Here is a 21,662-nt window from a genome sequence, read left to right as displayed (position 1 = left end):
TGTTCAAAGAAGGGGTGCTAGGTGGAGCTGTTGAGCTTTTAGCAAATGAGACAAAATGTTCTCTTTTCTTTTGTGATTGTGCTGCCACCGTGTGATCATTTTGAGCAGTGCAATGTCTACTGAGGCAGAGGTATGCACTCCGTGTCATGTATTTCAATATTTGAGATTTAGAGACGATCAGACCTGTCAGAATTATGGCTGCAACTGATAAAACTATGCAACATATTAACATATATTGATTAATTCAACACCACTGCCATCAAAAGCCAGCAACAGCTTAGTGAGCTTATGGACATCCTGCCTTAAGCAAATTCATTGCATCCAATTACAAGTGGTGTTACAATCCCAATCCCCACAGTCACCTTAAAGCATTGTGCACATCATAAATAGTCCTGGCTCCCTGGAGAGTAGTACTCCCAGCCCTTGCACTTCACAAATGAGCTCATTAGGGAAAACTAAGTCCCTCCCCATCTCCACACACACACACACACACACACACACACAGGCAGGCTCTCAGACTAATCTCTCGCGAGCCACTGAAGAGTTGGAATGCTGCAATGGTCGTGCCAAAACCCCCCACTCCCCCACCACACTAGCCTGCCAACTTCAGGGCACATCAGCTTACTCAAGGAGAGTGCACCCATGCTGACCTCTGTCTTAATCAGACAGACAATAAAGGAAGTTGGGAACTGAACAGGCATGCTTTGGGTCACCTGTGTGGCCAAGTCAGCGCCCCAGTCAGTGTTTATCCCTCAGTCTAAACAAGGGATAACCAGGGATAACAGCCCCGCCACCCTCCATCTAATCAGAGACAAACTAACTGTGGCATGCCATTGTGTAAATCGCATGCCACAGGCCCATGTAACTGGAAGACATTGTCAGAGAGGAATGAAGCGGAGTAATCAAGGATCTTGGACATAGTGTTTATTAAAAGGCCAACTTCATTATGTACTATTGTGACTGATTCCAGTGTGATTGTCAATTTGTATCGGACTGTTTGTCCCTAGCAGGTGTCTGTGACCATGTTTTGGTGTGTGTATCATGGCCAAAAGACAACCAAATATCCAACCGGGGGATAGACACAGATCTTCTCCTTTAGCTTAGGTTACTCTGGCACCTGTCCACACCGCCTCTGGCACACATAGGCTAGATAAAGACTACATGCAGAATCCATCCTGCTATTGAGACACGAACTAAGCTAGCAGATTGTTAACGATCCCTCCAGAACAGTGTACATGGAAAGGAGACTTTTGACATGCCGTCTGTGTTACCTTATGAAACTTACCTGTAATATAAATCCAAACACATACACTTATAGTAGGTCAGAGAGATTAGAAGAATTCAACTGCTACACTTTTGGTCCACTTTCAGCACCAGTGTTTTGATACATCTACCACATTAAAATGAAAGCAGTGGGACTACGCATGCCTGAGAAGTTGCTGTGCTGATTTGTGAGGCATCTTTCTCTGGCTGTGCTGACCTGGCGGTAGGGAATATAGCATCACTATGGTATCAATAAGGTGTAATATTTTCTGTCAACGATATTAGTTACCCCACATAAGTGTGAGGGTGCCTGCTTTGTTTGTGAAAAGATTATCAACAATTATTAAGATATTTCAAAGTGGGCTCTCCAGTCAAAAGGTGTCCTATGTTTGTATCAGGGTAACCAAGTGTCTCCTACAAACTACAATTTCTTTGATGTTGTTATCACTCATAATTATAATCACCCACTCAGGCTGTCTTTTAAATTGCTCTGAGCATGTGGTAATTTGGTGCTTGCTGCTTTTGCACACCATAGATAGCTCTGCTAAGGTCTATTGTGTTTGTCACTAGGCAATAGCCTACATGTTATAGAAGACTGTTTTGCTGCTGCTCCAAGTGTGTGTGTGTGTGTATGAATGTGTGTACACTACCCCGAGCACATTTAGCATATTTTTGGATGTTTAGAAAGTAGCTGCAGGCACTTCCTAAACTCTGACTCAGAAAAGGACTTTTATATATTTTTTCATTTGCATGTTTTGCATCTACACCAGTCAAAGGTTTGGGGTCACTTAGAAATTTCTATTCCACTCCATTATAGACAGAATACCAGCTGAGATCAGTTGCATTGTTTTGTTAATCAAGGCAGCAGTTTTCAGATTACATTATGTGCTTACATAATTGCAAAAGGGTTCTCCAATGTTTTCTCAGTTATCCTTTTAAATTGATATCAGATTAGTAAACACAATGTGCCTTTGGAACATTGGATGAATGGTTGCTGATAATGGGCAATGTAGATATTGCATTAAAGCCATCGGCTGATATTGCATTAAATGCATCGGCCATTTCTTTCTACAACAGTCGAGAATTCTTTTGTAATTATGTAATCACATAATGTAATCTGAAAACTGCTGCCCTGAAAAAAAAAAAACAACAACAATGCACATGATCTCTATCTATAGGTATTCTGTCTATAATGGAGTGGAATAGAACATTTTAAGTGACCCCAAACTTTTGACAGGTAGTGTACATATTAACACTGAAGAAAACCCTGCCTTTGCATGTATTTTTTTTTTTTTTCAGTCAACAAAAGTGCTTGTGACATATAATTTGTAAGTTTGACTTGCAACTGAACATTTAATAGAAATACATAGAAAACACTGGTATATATTGTAACTTGTCATTCAGCCTAAACATAACGGGATGTGATTGGTCCTTATCACCCGGAGAGAAGAAATACTCTTTTCTGATTGGCTGGTGGGGTGGCTATTAATTCTGAATAACAGGACACCGTTCCATATCAATGCTTATGAATGGTAACTATAACAACCATAGTAGGACTACGGTTGCAGGCATCGCAACAATGGAATCAACTGTAAACAAGCTAACTTTGTAGGGGCAGCCGTGGCCTACTGGTTAGGGTTCCGGGCTTGTAACCGGAGGGTTGCCGGTTCAAACCCAGCTCACTGCGCCGGGATTAGTGTGTGCTTCACCTCACTGTGTGTTCACTGTGTCGTGGTATAGGGCCAATGGAAGTTGTACAACAAGCTGAACTTGAGCTTCTTTTTAAACGAAACCGTGTGTTTCCTTTGCTTTACAGTGGCAACCGGGTGTTAAGCGGGACAACGGCCTTCGAGGTGTGTCCAGTTATACGGAATTAATGGACTCCGGCGGAGGCTGCGCATCGGGGACTTTTTTGCCACTCGCCCTCGTCCATTATTCCGTATAACAGGACACCTCGGCGGCCGTTATCCCTTACAATGTGTGGCCCAGTTGTGGCAGTGAAGAGGGGTTATTTATAGACTAGGCCTACACACTGACACAGGAGGACTTCATTCAGGCTCGCCCACTGTGCCAATATGCGTGTTTACTTGCATTATCCATGCATCCATGGCTAAATGATACCCTCCGATCGCAGCGCACCAAACTCAGAGCCGCGGAGAGGAAATGGCACAAATCCAAACTAGCTGACGACCTCAAAAACTACCAGACACTCCTGACCTCCTTCTCAGCCAGCATCACTGCTGCTAAGACTGCTTTCTACCATGACAAAATCAACAGCTACAGACACTTTCGAAAACTTTTCTCAACCTTCAAATCGCTACTCAACCCTCAGCTGCCTCCTCCTCCATCTAGCCTTACTGCAGATACCCTCGCCTCATTTTTTTACAAACAAAGTGGCGGCAATCAGCAGTCAATTCTCTACATGCCCACTCAACGATCTGACTCAGATACCGCGACTCCTACAACCTCTAGGGACTGCTGGAACATCTTTTTCAGCATTCACCTCTCCAAGAGTGAAGTGTCCAGACTTCTGACATGCAGCCGTCCTACCACATGCTCGCTGGACCCTATACCCACGAGCCTACTTCAGTCCATCAGCCCGACCATCGCCCAGCTATCACACATGTGATCAATGCCTCGCTAACCTCCGCACATTTCCAACAGCGCTCAAAATGGCCGGGTAACACCGTTACTTAAGAAAGCTTCTCTCAACCCTGCTCAAGTCGAGAACTACCGCCCTGTCTCACTACTGCCTTTCCTATCCAAAGGCATTGAACGAAAGCAGTCTCCAAACAGGTCTCTGACTTCCTTTCACAGAACAACCTTCTGGATCCAAATCAGTCTGGGTTCAAAAGCGGCCACTCTACCAAACGGCTCTGCTGTCTGTAACAGAAGCCTTAAAGAAGCCAGGGCTGACCGCCGGTCATCAGTACTCATTCTGCTTGACTTATCGGGTTGCCTTTGACACGGTTAATCACCGTATCCTTCTCTCTATACTCGCTGACATGGGAATCTCCGGTTCAGCTCTCTCCTGGTTTGAATCCTACCTCACAGGACGCCGTTTAACGTATCATGGCTTGGTCAGCTATCTGCACCTCACCATCTCACCACAGGGTCCCCAGGGCTCAGTGCTGGGCCCCTCCTCTTTGCTATCTACACCACCTCCTTGGGACAGATTATCCGTTCGCACGGCTTCTCATACCACTGCTATGCAGACGACACACAGCTCTATCTGTCCTTTCCACCTGACGACCCCTGGTTTCAGCACGGATCTCGGATTGCCTTTCAGACATAGCTACATGGATGAAGGCACACCACCTCCAGCTGAACCTCTCAAAGACTGAACTGCTGGTCATCCCAGCTAAACCTACCATACACCACAATTTACATCAACATCAATTTGACTCCCTGTCTGTTTCACCGACCAGGACTGCAAGAAATCTAGGAGTTGTTCTCGACAACCAACTAAACTTCTCAGATCATGTTGCCTCAGTCGCCCGGTCATGCCGTTTAAGCACTCTACAACATACGGAAAATCAGGACTTACTTGACTCAAGATGCTACCCAACTTCTGGTTCAGGCAATAGTCATCTCACGCACTGACTACTGCAATGCCCTCCTGACAGGTCTCCCAGCCTGCGCAGTGAAACCACTTCAGATGATCCAGAATGCGGCGGCGGCGCCTGGTCTACAACCAACCCAAAAGGGCACATGTTACCCGCTGCTCATCCAGCTACACTGGCTACCTATGGCGGCCTGCATCAAATTCAAGTCTCTAACGCTTGCCTACAAAGTAGTCTCCGGTTCTGCTCCCACCTACTTGAATGCCCTCATACAGACTTACACTACCTCCAGACCGGCTGCGCCCTCTGATCTAATCCACGCCTAGCTCTACCACCGGGTACGCTCAAGCCAATCCAAACTTTTCTCATCTGTTGTTCCTCGTTGGTGGAACACACTGCCAGTTCCTACAAGGGCAGGGACATCCTTTTCCACTTTCAAAAACTCCTGAAGACCCAGCTCTTTAGAGAACATCTACTCTCATAGCAACACTTACAACAAGTCTTACTGATCCTAGCACTCACCAGCCGTTTTAAACTGACAAGTAACTGTTAAAAACTGCACTCACCGACGCACTTATTCTTACTGTACTCTAATGTTTTTTTAAACTGTCCTAAAATTGTGAGAATTGTTCTAAAACTTACTGTTTACCATGTTGTTAGTCGCTTTGGTTAAAAAAGCGTCAGCCAAATGTAATGTAATGTAATTATAAAATTGGTTGGTTTCTACCTCGAAAAAGTCTCAGGGAGGATTGAGCATAGAATGACTTCATTTGAATGGCATACAAGAAAATCTTGATATCGTTTATGATCATATTTATTTTTATTTTTTTTATAGAAAGGAACTGAACATTAACAAAATAATCAATAAATCCACTGTAGCTCTTAATTGATGCATTCCAGACTTGGATACTATACAACCCACTTTTACAAAACACTTTGGGGGGAAAAAAAATCAACAACCAACAATGTGTTTAGCTTAATGATCCCAGATAACCAGATCTGTAGCAGTAGTAGTAGCGTAGTCCTGAAAATACACTTGGAAATGCCCTCAGTCACATTGCAGGGAATCCTGCACGACCCTCAGTTTAAAATCCTGTTACTGACTGCGACAGCTTGCAACGTCAGGCTGCTCTTGTTCAACACAGACTTAGAGAGTAGAATGGCAACAGGAGCTATGTTCTTCGGGCAATAGCATGGATCATCAGTTGCTGGAGATCAAGATGAGGTTGTGAGGAGTTACTTGAGTGTCCACCTATTGATTTGGCAAATGATTTTGAACAAACTACTGCGAAGAAAGCAAACAAAACCAAACTGCGAAGAAAGTGAACAAAACCAAACAACGCAACATTTTGCCAATGACATTTTTAAGCAACAAGGTTTCTATAAGGATAAACAGTCTCACAGTGCAAAGACACACCAACCCAATTACATCAGCACATATAATTTTACTTCTCTTTTATCGTCAATTTTATTAAATAAAAAGAAAGACTTAGAAGAGATAGAAAATGATTTCCTATAAACTGCTGTAGAATTCGTTAGAATTTGTCACACCTCTAAAACATTAGAGTGAAATGTAGAGGAAAGAAAACAAACACCAAAGAATCATTATACTTTCCTTATGTAATATTTTTTTCTTCAAAAATAGTTAACAAAAATAGCACTATTCTCTCTCTCTCTCTCCCTCATATATATATATATATATATATATATATATATATATATATATATATATATATATATATATATATCTCTCATTCTACGTTAGTTCTACATACTCTCATTCAAACAAGCATATTACTGCTCCTACTAGGTCGCGGAGTGTTGCCAAAGTTAGCTGGCAAGAAGTGCTTTCTCACTGTCAACACTGACACAAGGTCAGAAATAGATTGATAGAGGTATATCAGAAACTGTGTTAGAGTGTGTATGTTCGTGTGGTGTGTGTGTGGGACAGTATGTTCACAGCATGGCTTAGAGAATTAAGAGCGAGAAAATGCGGCATGCGGAAAAGGCATGCTTGATTGTCATACAGGAAGAAAGTGAGAATTTGAATATTTGGTTGTGTAGTGATGCAGTGATTTTCAGGTTGGCAGAATAAGAGGTCACTGTTACTCTATGAGTTTACATGTATCTGCGTGAGAGAGTGTTCATACATTCAACTGGTTTAAGTGTCTAAAGTTGTGCATGAGGACTTGGGGTGGTTGTACTTGATGAGTGCTGCTGAAATTGACCAGGTTTGTTACCTTTCAATCACCATCTGTGCTTTCTGTCATCCTACAGAAACCAGTCACCAAGTAGTAGTTGTTACACTGGATAGTACTTGTAATAATCCCCTCCAACCCCTTCCAGAGTATTTGTCTAAATTTTGTTATTCTCTAAGAAATATTTTTCTTATGACTGTAACAGAGACAAAGGCAAGCCTCAATGTAGCATTCTTTTTAAGATTCACTATAGAGTGTCACTTTTTTCCCATGGCCCTAGCAAAATGTCATCCTCTCTGAACAAAAGTCGTCCCTTGTCTTTTTTTTATCTGTAGACTTTCTGAGGGCGTGGGGATGGGGTGTTTTATATCAGAGTTGAGGCTGTGGGTAGCTTGGACAACAGAGACGCTGTGCTAATGAGAAACTGTGTGATTACATGAAGTCTCTCTTGGCCCTAAGGCTGTAGACTAGCACTGGGCTGGAAATCCCATCCCATGAGGGTAATTGAAGCCCATTCCCAGGCCCCATCCCACCACAGCACCCCTGGCCCAGAACTCCCTCCTAATGGGATTGAGGACGGTCAAGGTGTGCCTTTGTAAGGTTGGTGAGTAGGGACTGATGAAGGGAGTGTGATGGGATAAAACGGGTCGGTTTTGGACTGGACTTAAGTGAAGTTTGTCTCTGAAGGTTAGCGGGACTCAGAAAAGGGAGAGTGGTCCATTAACTTTTCAAAACCGAGGCATTCAGCGCCTCTCCAGGAACCAGATCTCGTTTTGTCGGTTGGCGTGAGCAGGGTTGGTGTATCCGGCAATGATGAAGGTGTCGTTGACACAGTCGCCAGGTGTATCCAGCACCTCTGACAGGGCCTGGATTTCGTTAACAATCGTTACTTCATTAGTTGCCCCAGTGAAAGGTCTAGTAGAGGGACAGAATTTTTTTTAAATTAAGCAAGAAGAAAACATAACTATGCAGTTATTGCACAAAGAAGGAGTTGCATTCAGCACGATTGGCAGAACTACAGGGCAAAGCAAAACACAATAGACACTGAACTGGTTTGAGATAAGACACTGCATGTATACTATACATATGACCTAGTAGGCCAGTTTTTAATGCCCTTTATGTTTTAAGTGGGTTTAATTGTATGCTGGTTGGTGAAATGTTAATGCCTGGGTGATGCCAGTGTCATCCCCCCACCTGGAGTAGATGATGGCGGCGGGCCACTCCTCAATGACTATGTCCGCGTCATGAGGCTGTGGAGGTTGGGCCTGGTGCTGGTCGGGCAGGTAGTAGGCCACAGTTACAGCGCGCATCAGGTCCCTGCGCATCTCGTCTGTGTGCACCACAGTCACAATGGGCAGCGTCATGCCCAGGTAGTTACCTGTGGGGAGGATGGGATTGACCAATTGAAAAAGTGGGCACATGAACTCGAATGTGGTATGGGCGCTGTAACCAGTTGTGTTACAGTGCCCCCTTAGGACATGTTCTAAATCATTCTGCAGACTGCATTATTTGCAGTCTGTTACATTAGCCTAATTGGTAATAAATGCATTTACCCTGACACATTGTGAAATACCTCACAGTTAGCTAATGTGTGTTCTGGAAAAATATGTATAGGGGTGCGTACCTGCTGAGTTTTGCTGGCAGATGTATCTCATGATCCTCATGAAGCCGTAGCAGATGCTCTGCTCATACGTTTCCTCGGAGACTGTGATGCAGGCCCAATGGGCTTTCTCATAGTGGCGCTTCTCATAGTGCACGTCCCCACACTGTCAGAACACACATACACATACACACACACACACACACACACACAGACAAACACACAATTATAGGCCTAGTCTACGCCCCACCTATTAATCTCAACATATTGTCTATGTCATGGCTATTCGAGTTTAAAATATTCCATATAGCCACCTGTGGTTAGTTGGGAGTCTCCCAACACACATCCCTTAATAAGCACACATTGAGAGATCAGTTTAAACAGAAGTTTAACAGAAATATAATTTTATTAAACTACAAACTCTGGTTTACTTACCAGAAACAAAAACAGGGAATATTTTCAGAATAAAAAAGATAAACATTCAAAATGATATGCAGATGCTACAAATGGTTCAAAAGGTGACATAATGCGGTCGGAAAGCTGTGGCACCGCCTAATCTGCCAACAAGCAATTCAAATCACCTTATTTAGGTGTTAAGCTACGATATTATGTGACAGCAAGGTGGCAGGTACGACATAACAATCTCTATTGGCTGGCGTGATCAAATTAATTATTAGACATATTGACAATTCATATACAATTTTCATAACTTCATGTGTCATTTTATAATAATGTATCAAATCAATCTTATAATCAAACATAGTATTTCTTTGTAGGTTTCTTATTTTCTTCTCACAGATATGGCTCCAACATACTGGCCCCTAATTGTTAATGCCATAGCAGATAAATTACCAAAATGAAATTCAACAGAGCCAGAATACAAGACCAAATACAAACTTCATCACATTGCAATTATCAGTCATCATCCAACATCACAACATTCATCAATGTGAGAACACATTTGTCATGTTGTGTTTTTACTTTTTATTTTTTACATTCCCCATCATCCCCAAAGTTGCATGTGTCTAATGGAAGGGTCCAGTAGGTGTGAATGTGGTGTCACAACGAGGAGTCCGTGGATGTTAAGGATCATTGAGTGTGAATGTGGTGCAAATTGTATGCAAAGATATGTGCTGATGTGTGTGAGCATGCAGTGACATGTGCATGTTTGTCAATTTGTGAATGCGTGCATATTGGTAGGTCCTCAGAGTCTGACAGTCACGCTCTTCAGCTGACTTGTCAGCTTCCAGGAGCAAACAGAGTCTGTTGATACACCTTTGCCTTTCTTATGAGAGTGAAAGGAGTTGTTTGTAGAGAATGATTGACTTCTGCCTTATCCAAGTTCTCTGCATTTAAGCCGTGTTGCTCATCTTTCAGTTCGGAGGCTGAATTAAGAACTTTGTCTTTCCGACTTCAAAGCAGCACTTTTTGCTTGTGGTAAACACCATGGTATGGTACATTCGTAACAGGTCTTTCCTGCCTCATTGTTCGCAAAAGGATTGCATTTATGCGTCCTTTGGCATTCAGCTGGATCACAAGCTTTTCAGTACAGAAAGTGGCCGATCAAGAAAGATGATGTTTTGATGATCTTGCTTCCTTGGCAACTTTAATTCGGCATGACTACATAAGGCCAAAACAGCAACATGTACTTTAGATGTCATGTCATGTTCTTGAATTTCCCCTGGGGATCAATAAAGTATCTATCTATCTATCTATCATGGTGGGAACTGGTGTCGTCACACCAGTAATTCTGCGTTTTGAGACTGCATCTTTATTAGGGGTATGATATTTAATGTCTTCAAACTCTGGATGCAGTAACATACTGGATTGAGATTCCAAAAATTCTAAAAGATGTGTGAATCTAACATGTGTTTGTTCTTTGGACTGACTCCTAAGCTGTTGTCTGTCATCTTTCAAAGTGCTTGTACAGAAGCTTGGATACGATCAATTTAAATTCTGATGCAATGTCCAGTTCATCCATGTATCCCAGGGCTTGCATTGCATTGCAATATTCACTTAGGTACAAAGTGAAGTGATTTCCCGTCATCAACTTTACCGGCTGTCCAGTATTCTTGTCCTCTATCAGGTATTTAAAAGCTTGAATGACCGTTTGTTCAGGCAGTGGGGCACCATCAAACACTTGCACATATCTCCTAAGCAATAGGGAAAGATTTTGTTGCATAATCATAAGATCAGCAAATTGCTTTTGGACCATTAGACTAAAGCTTTTGGAAGAGCAATTAGGCCTACTGGTCTTCACCTGTGGGCTAGATGAACTTGCGGCAGCTCAAGAGCCACTATGCATGTGCCTTACTGCTCTCTGACGTGCAGTCTTAGGAACTGTAGCCATAGGAGCTAATTTTATGGCTGAGGTGTCATTAAGCATTTTCTGCTTTGCCTGCTTCATAATAGGCATTAGCGTCAGCCTGTCGTTCAACGTTTAATAATAATCACGCTTTAATTGTTGCATCTGCAGCAGCTATTTGTGTTTGCAGTTCTGCCTGTTCTGTCTTTAATTTTGAAGTGGCTTCCTCCATCTGTAAGGCGGTTGGCTGGTAAAGCTTTTGAGCAAGCCTTTAGAGCGGCCTTCTTAGCGGCAGCTATTTAAGCCGCAGAAGAGGCCTTAAATGACACTGACCCTTTCGACTTCCTTCTTCCATTTTTCAACTTCTTTCATGAAGTCATTGAAATTCATCAATCGAGGCTTGTACCAATCTATGTCGTCATTCTCCTTTTCTTCCTCTGATAGGAGTTCTTGCACTGCATTCTGCACATTTTTAAAATCATGACCAAGTAATTATGTCTTCATGCACTCATCTACATATTCAACGTTTCCACCTTGTACAAGAAGAGTAATTTTAGGTCACAATTATCTTTGTAGATTCTTTTAAGTGTTAAAACTCGCAATTTCAGTCCACTGGTAATGTGTTGCTTCACTATTTGCGTTGCATTCCTATTGGTTGCTTTCATTGATTAAAGTTAAATTTCCAGTACTCACAACCGATGCGTTGTTTCTTTATTCAATCAATCGCGTCCTTCCACTTCAGCATTAAACAGCAAAGCTTCAACATTCCTTGCCAGATGATCCATTTAGTCCTTTGTAACTCATCAATTCCTGGTGTAGTTTTCTGACTATTGCGATGGCTATTCCTGCTTAAAATATTCCATATAGTCTTGTCTTCTGACACTCAGCCCTTAATAAGCACGCAGAGAGATGAGTTTAAATAACAGAAACATAATTAATTCAATTTCAAACTCTGGTTTACCAATAACAAACAAAAAAACAAATTACCCAGCCTGACACTGTTAGCATAGCTTAGCATAATTCACTGGAAGGGGATTAAACCAGTTAGCCTACAGCTCCCTTTTAGTCACTTTTTTATTTATATAGCGATTTTAGCAATAGTCTAGCTATAGGCTAACTGGTCTAACCCACTTTCAGTGAATTATGCTAAGCTAGGCTAACAGCGTCAGACTGGGTTATTGCATGCACAGAGAGGAGAAGGGTATGTACCGTCTTATCAAACGCTGGGTTAGATGCAAAAATTGGCAAAAATTTCCCAAAAAGTGGTGTCTTCCTTTAAGGGTTGAATATTCGTGCCATAGTGACGCTTTAAGGAGAAGCTACAATATCATGTCACAGGTAGGTAGCAGGTACATCATAGCAATCTCTGTTGGCTGACATGATCAAGGTAAGTATCAGACATATTGATTCATAACAATTCATTTGAACTTTTTATAACTTTGTCTTTTCATAATAATGTGTCAAATCATATATTTATATTATATTTATTCAGAATTCATATTTATATTATGATAGTCAAAGATAGTATTTCTTTACAGGTTCCTTCTCTTTTTATCACAAATTCAAAATATCTAAATATGGCTCCAACAGTCGTATGTTTGCCAAAATGGCATTACAAAAAAAATATTTAAAAACTCTGAAATAACTGATTAGTGTAGGTTTGTGACATGTGTGAGTGGGTGGAGCTGTTGGTTCTGAGGTGTTGGCGGTCAATCGGTCATATGAGTATAAGATTTTGAAAGCGTGAGAAAAACAGGGACAAGGACGGAGTGACTGAGTCCTCCTGTAACCTGTGTCCATCCCCTGGGCACCTCCCAAACCCTCTACAGGCTCCTCCTAGGCTAAGCCTATTAGAGCATTTTATTTATACTCAACCTTAACTGGCTTACTGCATGTAACATCTGCATGGTTTAAAGTAAGGACAGGGGTGCTCCTTGGAAGGTGGAAAGTGTATAGGTGCAAAAATCACATCTGACTGTGAGGAGGAAGTCACATTACACGGCTCTTGGCTACTCTAAACTGTGTTTGCAGTTGGGCCTAATAGAATGATATGTTTTCTGTGAAAGACATAGTTTCTAATGCAGTCTGACACCCTCTCATATCTATAGACAAGTCAAAGATTTTATAGTCACAAACTAATCACAGACTAATCAAACTATGACTTTACAAAGAATGGGAATCTTGGAGGGTCACTATTTACAAGTCTGCAAAAAATTGCATGTGCAACATCCCCAGAGTGATATGCATAACAACATCAAATTAGCTCATGCTACGTCTACATTCTAGACATGTGTACAAGAAAGGTGAAAGAAAAGTGTTAAGATGTGTAGAAGTATTTTCAGGCAGATCACTGGGCCACCAAGACTGCCACACTACACTAAACGATTAAGATGACAGAAGCACAGCACAACTCCTTCTAATTTCACTGATTTCATTACGACTTTGGAAATGTAGTCCCCGACTGTGAAATCAGTAGACAATCATATTCTGTAAAACCTGCAATAGTTGCCACACTGACATGAAATGTGGGGGAAAGGCAAAAGTACAAGGCTGCTGACCCCTCAGACCATAAAAGTGATGTTTTGATATAGAGACACTGATTGCAGTGTATGTGAAAGACTGCTACAGAGCTGCATGTGTACACTGGTTTCTTTTTAATGTGACCTAAAGTTGTGTCACCAAAGCACACATACACACACACACACACACACTAGGTAAGCCAGATGTGTTCCCAGGGATCTGGTGACTGATAAGCGGACTAAACACATGAGCAGATGGTGGTTACACACTGCCTTCCCCAAACACTGCTGTTTTTTTAACCAGCTAAACAGCAGACTAGCTCCTTCTCTTTGTGTGTGTAGTGCAAAACACCATAAACAGATGTGTGTCCATACAATCAAAGATGAGTTTGTCATGACAATGATTGAATGCTACTGGGTAGTGTGTTATCCCAGTCAATCCTTACTTTGTAGAGAATGTCTCTTTGTGTAGGTGTGTATGTTTGTGTTTATTTTTACTGTATGTGTGTATGTTTGTTTGTAAGAAAATGTGTGGTTATAAAACAACCTAAGATGCTAGGTGTCAGTATAGGCTAATTAGTATGTTGGATGTTGGTTGGTTGCTTCCCATCTTAGTTGCTCTACACAACTTGAAACTTCTTTTTGCATGTATGCCAGTGTACATGTGTTTGTACCGTGCGTGAGAGAGAGAGAATTTGTGTATGCGTGCAGTTAGTGTACTTGCCTTTTCCTTTCGGCCCATGAGTGTGAACGGGACCTTCTCGCGAGTGTGTGCACCATTGTTGTTGCTGGTGATCTGCTGAATTGGCTGTGCCATGTCTGTAAGAAGAAAGAGCAGCAGATGATAAAAATGGATGCAGTGTACACATGAGCAGTCATAACACACTACAGGAGTCATAACCACATGGCATTCAATATCAACCAGGTCAATGGAACAGAAAAAAAGACACTGAACAAAGCTGTCTTCTCCTGATGGGCTGAAAAGGGTGTCCACTACAGAATAGAACAACAAAGCTTGTACAGTCTGCAGCTTTTAAAACAAATGTCTGGAGCAATCCTAACTTTCTCCTCTGTCAGATCTTTGCGTAGACTGCTGTGAATGAAGCTGAAGTGCTTTCTGACTGTACTTAGCTTATGTAGTCTGTTCCCAAAGAGACAATTAGTACTGCATATAACCTTTTCCAAGTGAGATCAGAGGCTCTTTGTTGGTTGAGTCTCAGCACAGCAGCAAACTTGTGAATACCTGCAAGCCCTTAATGAATGTTCTATAAGGGTTTTTGGAATCAAAGTGCAGAACTCTTCTATTTACACAGTATTTGTAAGGACGTAGAGTTCTGTCCAGCCTGCCTGACCAAATCAGGTCTGGTCGTGAGCCCTTGCCAACTCCCTTGCCAACTCCCTCTGTCCAGCTGACAAGACCCCCCAATCTCATCCAATATTACAGCTTACAGTGTACAAGAGTTACACATACTTCATGTGAAGTCATGCCCTCTGTGAACTGTGACATGAATAGTAATTGTTCCATCTGTAACATTGTACAAACTTGAATTTTTATAGTGAAGTACTGCACTGTAGCACAGTAGTAGACTCTACTAGATGAGCTAGGATTACTTTATACTGCTCACTAATGCTCAGTAGGATGTGGAGTGGCGTTAACCAGACTGAAGGAATGGGACTATTGTTATTCTGGTTGATTGCAAGTGAGTGGGCAGAAATCTAAAGTGTCACTCAACTGGCCGTGTTGCTGTTGAAAGCGGATGCATGCAGGAGTGAGGTGAGCTAACGCGGTAAGAGACCGCAGCCAGGGCTGTAAATCATTGATAAGAGGGGCCGGGGTGAGCCTGGTCTGGTTAAGGGCTGGGGCTGGGTGAGCCACAGCAGAGGGAGACAGGGAGGGCTAGAGAGGGGAAAACTCATCTGGGACAACCACAGCCATCAGACACGCTGCTGAGTACAGGGTAAACCTACACCTTCTGTAGCTGCCACAGGGGCTGGCTTTGGCCAGTACAGGGAAGGGCACACACACACACACGAATGAAAGTCTATGTGCTATGCATGCACATTGACAATACCCGAACACATACTCCTGCATACACACATTCAAACTTGGCTTCAATCTACTGGTTTGCCTCCTGTGCTTAGGGAAGTAACTGTAACACATAAATGGTATTCATGCTAAAGAGTGCGTGCCGAAGAGAGCAAACTGAAACAGATGCATATCATTATGTCAGTTTCTTATCACCGGTTACACATTCTTCCGTTAAACCACAATGACAAGGGCACACTACTAATGCAGGCTGCAGGCAATTTGGCTAATAAAATTGAAACCGCTGATCCGTCTTGCCTTATCACGAATGATAGACAGAGAAACCAAGAGAGTGAGAGAGTTGTTATGCGGCGTCTGTAAATAACGGAGTTAGCCATGTGGCCAGACCCCACTCTTATGTAACAGGGGTTGGACTTTTTCTTTACCTTACACTGAGCCCACCCCTGACAAATCCCTTTGTTGACAGCACTGAGCATGTCTGTGTGTGTTGCATGGTCAAGTCCACTTCCCCGACATGACTCACTTGGGCCTGACACAACAAATGCAAAACACTGACCCTGGCAGATCATACAGTATGGGGTTACTTAACTCAGGGGGCTTGCATATGACACATGAAAGATGGAGATGTTGAAAAGAATGAATGGAAATGAATAGAATGGAAAAAGGGAGAAAATAAGTCACTCTTCAGGGACGCCTGCATGTTATTTCAACCACTCTTAATGCTGTTAAAGGCTTCCTACAGTGTTTCATTCATTGCCAAAGTTTGGCAGACTGCCTCCGCCATGTTCTTTTCTTTAAACTCACATGACTCTCGTAAAGAACAATTATGACCTGGATATTCAAATACCAAGTTGATTAAGGCCCCACGCCCCTCACAGTAATTAGGCTTCACCAATTTTGCAGCAGCAACAATAGCCGCTTTGACGAGTTCTTACAGTAGCCGATGGACTTTGTACCCCAAATGCCTTTCACAAACAAGCTTTGGGTGGTGGAGGTTGTGGTGGGAGCAAAGAGGTTTACTGTACTGTGTGGCTGGCCTACAGTATTTCAGAATTGGATTTGCTGGACAGTGACTCTCTACCCAACCCCCCACTGAGAGCTTTAATCTCCTTGAGTGAGGGACCTGAACCAGCTCAGTGCTTAGCCTGTGGTTTTGGCTCAGCTGGGAGCCTGGGTAACAGCCATGGCTGGATGATACTGTATGAGATGATATACAGTGATGTCTAATAACCTCCAAACTGATAGCACCTCAGAGGCAAAGGTCTGCCCATCCCCACCTATATTTGCAGGAGGCTTCCCCAGGGTTGTGAGGTCAAAGCCTTTAATCAGACAGCCTATAGATGTTGTTGACTACCTATATCCAAACAAACGTGTATGTATTTATATATACATGTAATAGTAATTAGGCCAATATAGTTTAAGTGTGATGTTTGAGTTCAGTTTGTTTTTACTGTGGCTTTTCTGACATTATCAGCCTAGCATTTGAAGTAAAGCAAAAGGACCAAGGATTGTTGTACTGCCTGAAGGTTCCTCTAAATATTACTTCAGAATTTTGTGTCAAGCTTTCACAACAACCAACAAGAGTGCAATCTCCCACTCTGCCCTAGGCCAACACACAGCCACATGGCTGTCAAGTGTCATGCCCTCCCCAAACCAAAAAGGAGGGGGGGGGGGAATTAACCCAGAAAACAAAACTCTTATGCTGGTTTGGCCACGGCTTGGGTGGAAGGGAGAGGGATGTCCAGCCCCCTTGAGATTACTGGGATGCAGAGGGACAGCTGCACTCCCATAGCCCCCCCACCGCACACACACACACACACACACACACAGACATTATGGGGTTATGCGCACGCATGCACACATATTACCCACACACACACACACACACACACACACTAGGTTCACACATACATTATGTTGACTCAGTCACACACACTTCTACTCGCTTTGGTCTGGAATGAAGCACCACCTTTTCACACCGCAGATGCACTCGTGCTCTGTAAGACCACATTCCATAGCCTCCAAAAGTAGGTTGACTGGGGCAACTCTGCCTTCACCTCACTGCCCTTGCCAGACACCCATCCAGCTTGGTTTCAAGTCTGACGTGCCGCAAAGAGTTCTGCGTGTCTGGACTAAGGCCATGTGTGAAAGTTGTAGTTTTCGTCATGGAAATTAATGTGCCTTTTGAAATCACAATGATAATGGCTGAATTGGGATCACATTTCTTTCTTCCTTTTTTGGGAATTTCCATCTTGGTCTGCTTGATGTGTCTGTCACTGCAAAAATAACCGACTCAGGTTGACTTGGGTGATTGACTTACTGTCTATGTGAATGGCACTACGCACAGCACGAGCCTATGTACATACATGTAGGTAGCCCTGTTCTTTTGCATTCTATACTCTTCTCCTGTTAAATCTAGTCATCCTAAATGTGAGACATGTGAGAATGCTGAGACTGTGGAGCAAATCTGGTCAAAGGTCACCAGTTGGACTTGCACTCAAATTCCCAGGACCCCAACCCCCACAACCAAACCCCACCCTTATGGCTGAGTCATGCAGGAAAGTAGGTCAGACAGTCGAGGAGGTTCTGACTGGCTGACGGTTAGGATCACAGGTTACACTCCAGGTACACATACAAACTACTATTAGGTTACTAATGGTAAGATGTAACCCAAACAGCTGGTTCAAGTGTTATCTATGACTTTGATCATAGTTCAGATAAAGTGATAAACATAGTGTAGTATAGTATGCATTGCTTGTTCTTGACATTCATACATTGCTGTTATAAGGTAACTTTATAGAATCACAACAAATGTAAAACACTGTTACCAGGTCACTTCACAGAATCACACACAACGTGTAATATCAACTGACTTGCCGCTGCCAGTGCCAACTGCCTGTGTGTTGACGCTCCTCAACACCTGTCAGAAAGCAAACATGGCTCTCTTACACTAGTCTTACCTCTCATTACTCACTTGAATGAAGCTGCATTTTTCAGGGTTTCGCATCGGTGTCAGCATGAGTATCTTAAATGTGAGCGTGTTTGTGAGGCACACTAGGCATCGCGTGACTAAGAGCAGACGGCAAGACGACCAAATGGGAGCGTGTCCGTGTGGACGCCTGTCGGGTCCCAGCCACAGACCAAACACTCGGTCACTTGTCCCTGGCCACTTCCGAATCCCTGGCATTGAAGAACCCAATTTGGCTAATTCCCATCCACCCATGACTCAAGCTGGCATGGCTACATTTCATTGGTGATTTTTTTATTTTGTATTATTCTACGGCTCCAGCAGACCATTCTTTCTTCAGTTGGTTTTAAGCAATCAGGAATCTGGAAATCATGTTTTAAAATTTAAAAAAATAAATAAATTGGTGCAGTAGCTTATAGCTGTAAATGGATGTCATGGAGGCATCTATCTTTGTGTGAACAGCTTCATATTTACTTTACTGTCTGTCGATGCAAAATGATATCCATGGTACAGTTTCCCCCACCCAGACAATGTAAAGCAATTATATCTGGTGCGTGATCAATCTGGTATCATATTATAAGCTCTGTAAAAAGCATCTTAACCAAAATATGTTAAGAAGTCAGAATGATGGGGGTACAGTGTTGACACAATCAGCCAAACCTAGCGGTGGAAATAAGAATGGTTTTCTGTACATTGTGACCTATACCATGTTTTGCTTGATAGTAGCCCAATTCAACATAGGCTACAGTCAATAGCTTAGAGACAAATTTGACTAATTTTCTGACTTGGTATATCTGCTACATCAGAATACCAAAGAACACCATTTAAAAGAATGGCTTAAAGCAGGTCACTGTACAAACTAAGGTTCAAATCACTGCTCATTTGCTTAGCAGAAAGTAGGTCGGTCGATAGAACAGGAAATGAACAAGGGGACGGCCAGCGTTATTGTTGTCAAAATGTTGCACGTAGGATTCGCGGTCATGCCCTATATGTGACTCACGCCTCACATCAAGATGTGCCTCATTGCTGTCTGTGCTGGTTCAGCCCACAACACTGAAATACTTTTCGTGGGTGACTTAGCCGATCGTCTACCTCACCGATTGAACACCATGCCCTTAGCTTATGGTTTACCTCCAGGAACCTCCACACGATGTCCTCTCGCCACGTCCTGCCAGTAATGCAGCAGTCTGTCGTTATTCTCGTCCTCATCCATGGTTTCGCCCTCTTCCAAACTCCCGTTCCCGGAGTCGGAGAGCTGGTCCTCCGAGAAAGACTCGAGATCTTCCAGTGTGATCATCCCGTATTGGGATCCCCTGTTGTCCTCGTTTATGCGACTTTCGCCCCCTCCACCATTTAATGGACACCCTCCGCTGTCCATACTTTCTTCGGATAATGTTTCGTCTCTATGTTTTATTGCGCCACTGATCACAGCGTTTGAACTTAAATAAATAACGTTTAGACTACAATATTAGGCTACTAAATATAGCGATTAGGCGTGATGGTAGTCGAAGAGGCGGCGAAAATAGCTGATCGCTATCCAGCCATGCGTTGATTCTCATTTCGATATCTACACAGTGTTCTTATTTTGTATATAGCGAGCACAAGTAACATCTAAACAACGGTGCTGTTTTGTATCTGCTGTGTAAAATCGCAACACTTCGGCGACGCACGTCGGTAGGCTACGTGACGTTTCCAGTGGACTGCTGAACTTGATGTTTATAAGAGCGGATGGGAGACCACGTGACCTAAACTCTTACCCCTCCTTTCTCGAGGAGAGGGGAGAAAAGGTGCACAAAAGCTTCACATACATGTTCAGGTTGTCTAAGAATATTATCTTCGGTATTTGTGAAATGTCCCAAATGTTAATGTTAATGGTATGATCAGTACAGTGATCAGTATCCTACAGTGAGTCTGTTTGTGTTAAAAACAAATAAAAGAACACAAGGAAATACCATCACAAATATTATGCCTTGGGATAATAATTAACCGTATGATATGATATGAAACAATATGAAATATTGGTATACTGTATAGATATAGGCTAGATATAGATAGATTTGTGTTGGGGAAAAATACAGTTGCGTTCTTTTTCCAAGTAGCCTACCACAAATAGCGACCCCTGGCGTTATTGTATTCTCTCAATGAGAGAACCGATGAACTGCTTTTGCAATATTTCTACAGTATTTACTATAGTGATATAGTGTATGTTGTAATATTTCCCGAACTAAACCCATAGAGATATCTTCCAAGCATGTCATTTTCTGCTCACTGCTCGCTCTCTGCTTAAAACATTATGCAGAGATGCAAACTGGTCACTTTTAAGTGAGACTCACTTTTGTTATGCCAAAATGGGTCACTTGTGTGATTCATGCAAATCCAAAAAAATGTTTTTATAAAGGGTGGGGGTGACCACCCAGCATGTCAGTCAGTAGCCTAGGCCTGCTTCCTATGGCATTTGTGTACCATTCACCCCCACCGCCACTGGTTTACTGACCAACACCCCCAACTTTCTTTGCTTGTCAAATATTTCCGGCGTCCCTAAATGTCACGTCCCTGAGCAAGTCCGCAGGTTAAAAGGCATATCTGATGATCAGTCTGTGTGATCCTGCGCCAGTGTTCCCCCTGCCTGCCTGTGGCTACCTGCAGCGAGGGCCGGGACACCTCAATCTCTCCCCTTTTTTAATCTCAATCCTAATCTTCCTCTGACCGCTAAACACACCCACCTTTGTCCCTTGCCAAAAAAGCTAAGCGCCCATGGTAGGCACCGGCAGTGCACCTGGTTGCAGAGTGAGTACAATTCCAGCCCATGCTGAGCCGCATATGGTACTGTGTTAGTGACGTCTGTCCTCGGCTCTGCACTGATTTTTTATTTTTTATTTCCAGCTGCATTGCTTCTCAGAAGTAAGGCCCTCAGGGCCAACAGTTGTTTGGCAACATTTACCACATACTTCTTTTTTTCGTACATTATTTGAAAATGTATTTAATAACTCTTTTTTTATGATTATTTTAAACAGAGCATCAGCATCAAGTCTGAAATCAGAATTGTATCTACCAGTAGTTTCAGTTGTCATCACACAGTGTCATCGCCATCATATGCATAACTATGAAAATATAGATAGAATGTCCTCCTGGAATGTTATTTCTGATTTCTGTCTGTGTATATTGTTATGACTGTGCTATCATCTGTATTTAGACTGTG

The 21,662-nt window shown here is 42.7% G+C and overlaps 2 protein-coding genes across 7 annotated transcripts in view; one reads left to right on the top strand and one right to left on the bottom strand.

Annotated features, from left to right (window-relative positions):
* Window positions 1-21,662, top strand: part of fancm (FA complementation group M) — a 62,546-nt gene that overhangs the window by 2,273 nt on the left and 38,611 nt on the right. The gene's annotated exons all lie outside the window — the stretch shown is intronic.
* Window positions 6,558-20,169, bottom strand: soul3 (heme-binding protein soul3). The gene is made up of 5 exons (XM_048228622.1): window positions 19,595-20,169; window positions 14,173-14,267; window positions 8,649-8,790; window positions 8,219-8,402; window positions 6,558-7,939 (listed from the first exon to the last, which is right to left on the bottom strand). The coding sequence occupies exons 1-5, from the start codon at window positions 19,839-19,841 to the stop codon at window positions 7,768-7,770; spliced, it is 840 nt and encodes a 279-aa protein (XP_048084579.1). The 5' UTR covers window positions 19,842-20,169; the 3' UTR covers window positions 6,558-7,767.

This window comes from Alosa alosa, chromosome 19 (assembly GCF_017589495.1).
Source record: "Alosa alosa isolate M-15738 ecotype Scorff River chromosome 19, AALO_Geno_1.1, whole genome shotgun sequence".
Classification (NCBI taxonomy): domain Eukaryota; kingdom Metazoa; phylum Chordata; class Actinopteri; order Clupeiformes; family Clupeidae; genus Alosa; species Alosa alosa.
The sequence above is the reverse complement of the archived record's forward strand: the minus strand, read 5'-3'. Positions and strand labels throughout refer to the sequence as shown.

Excerpts from the sequence above, each read along its gene's own strand:
- soul3 (XM_048228622.1), bottom strand. The coding sequence starts at position 19,841 with ATGGACAGCGGAGGGTGTCCATTAAATGGTGGAGGGGGCGAAAGTCGC. Across the intron at positions 14,268-19,594 it reads TCGTGTGGAGGTTCCTGGAG|ACATGGCACAGCCAATTCAG; the intron begins GTAAACCATAAG and ends TTCTTCTTACAG. Across the intron at positions 7,940-8,218 it reads GCCGCCATCATCTACTCCAG|ACCTTTCACTGGGGCAACTA; the intron begins GTGGGGGGATGA and ends TCCCTCTACTAG.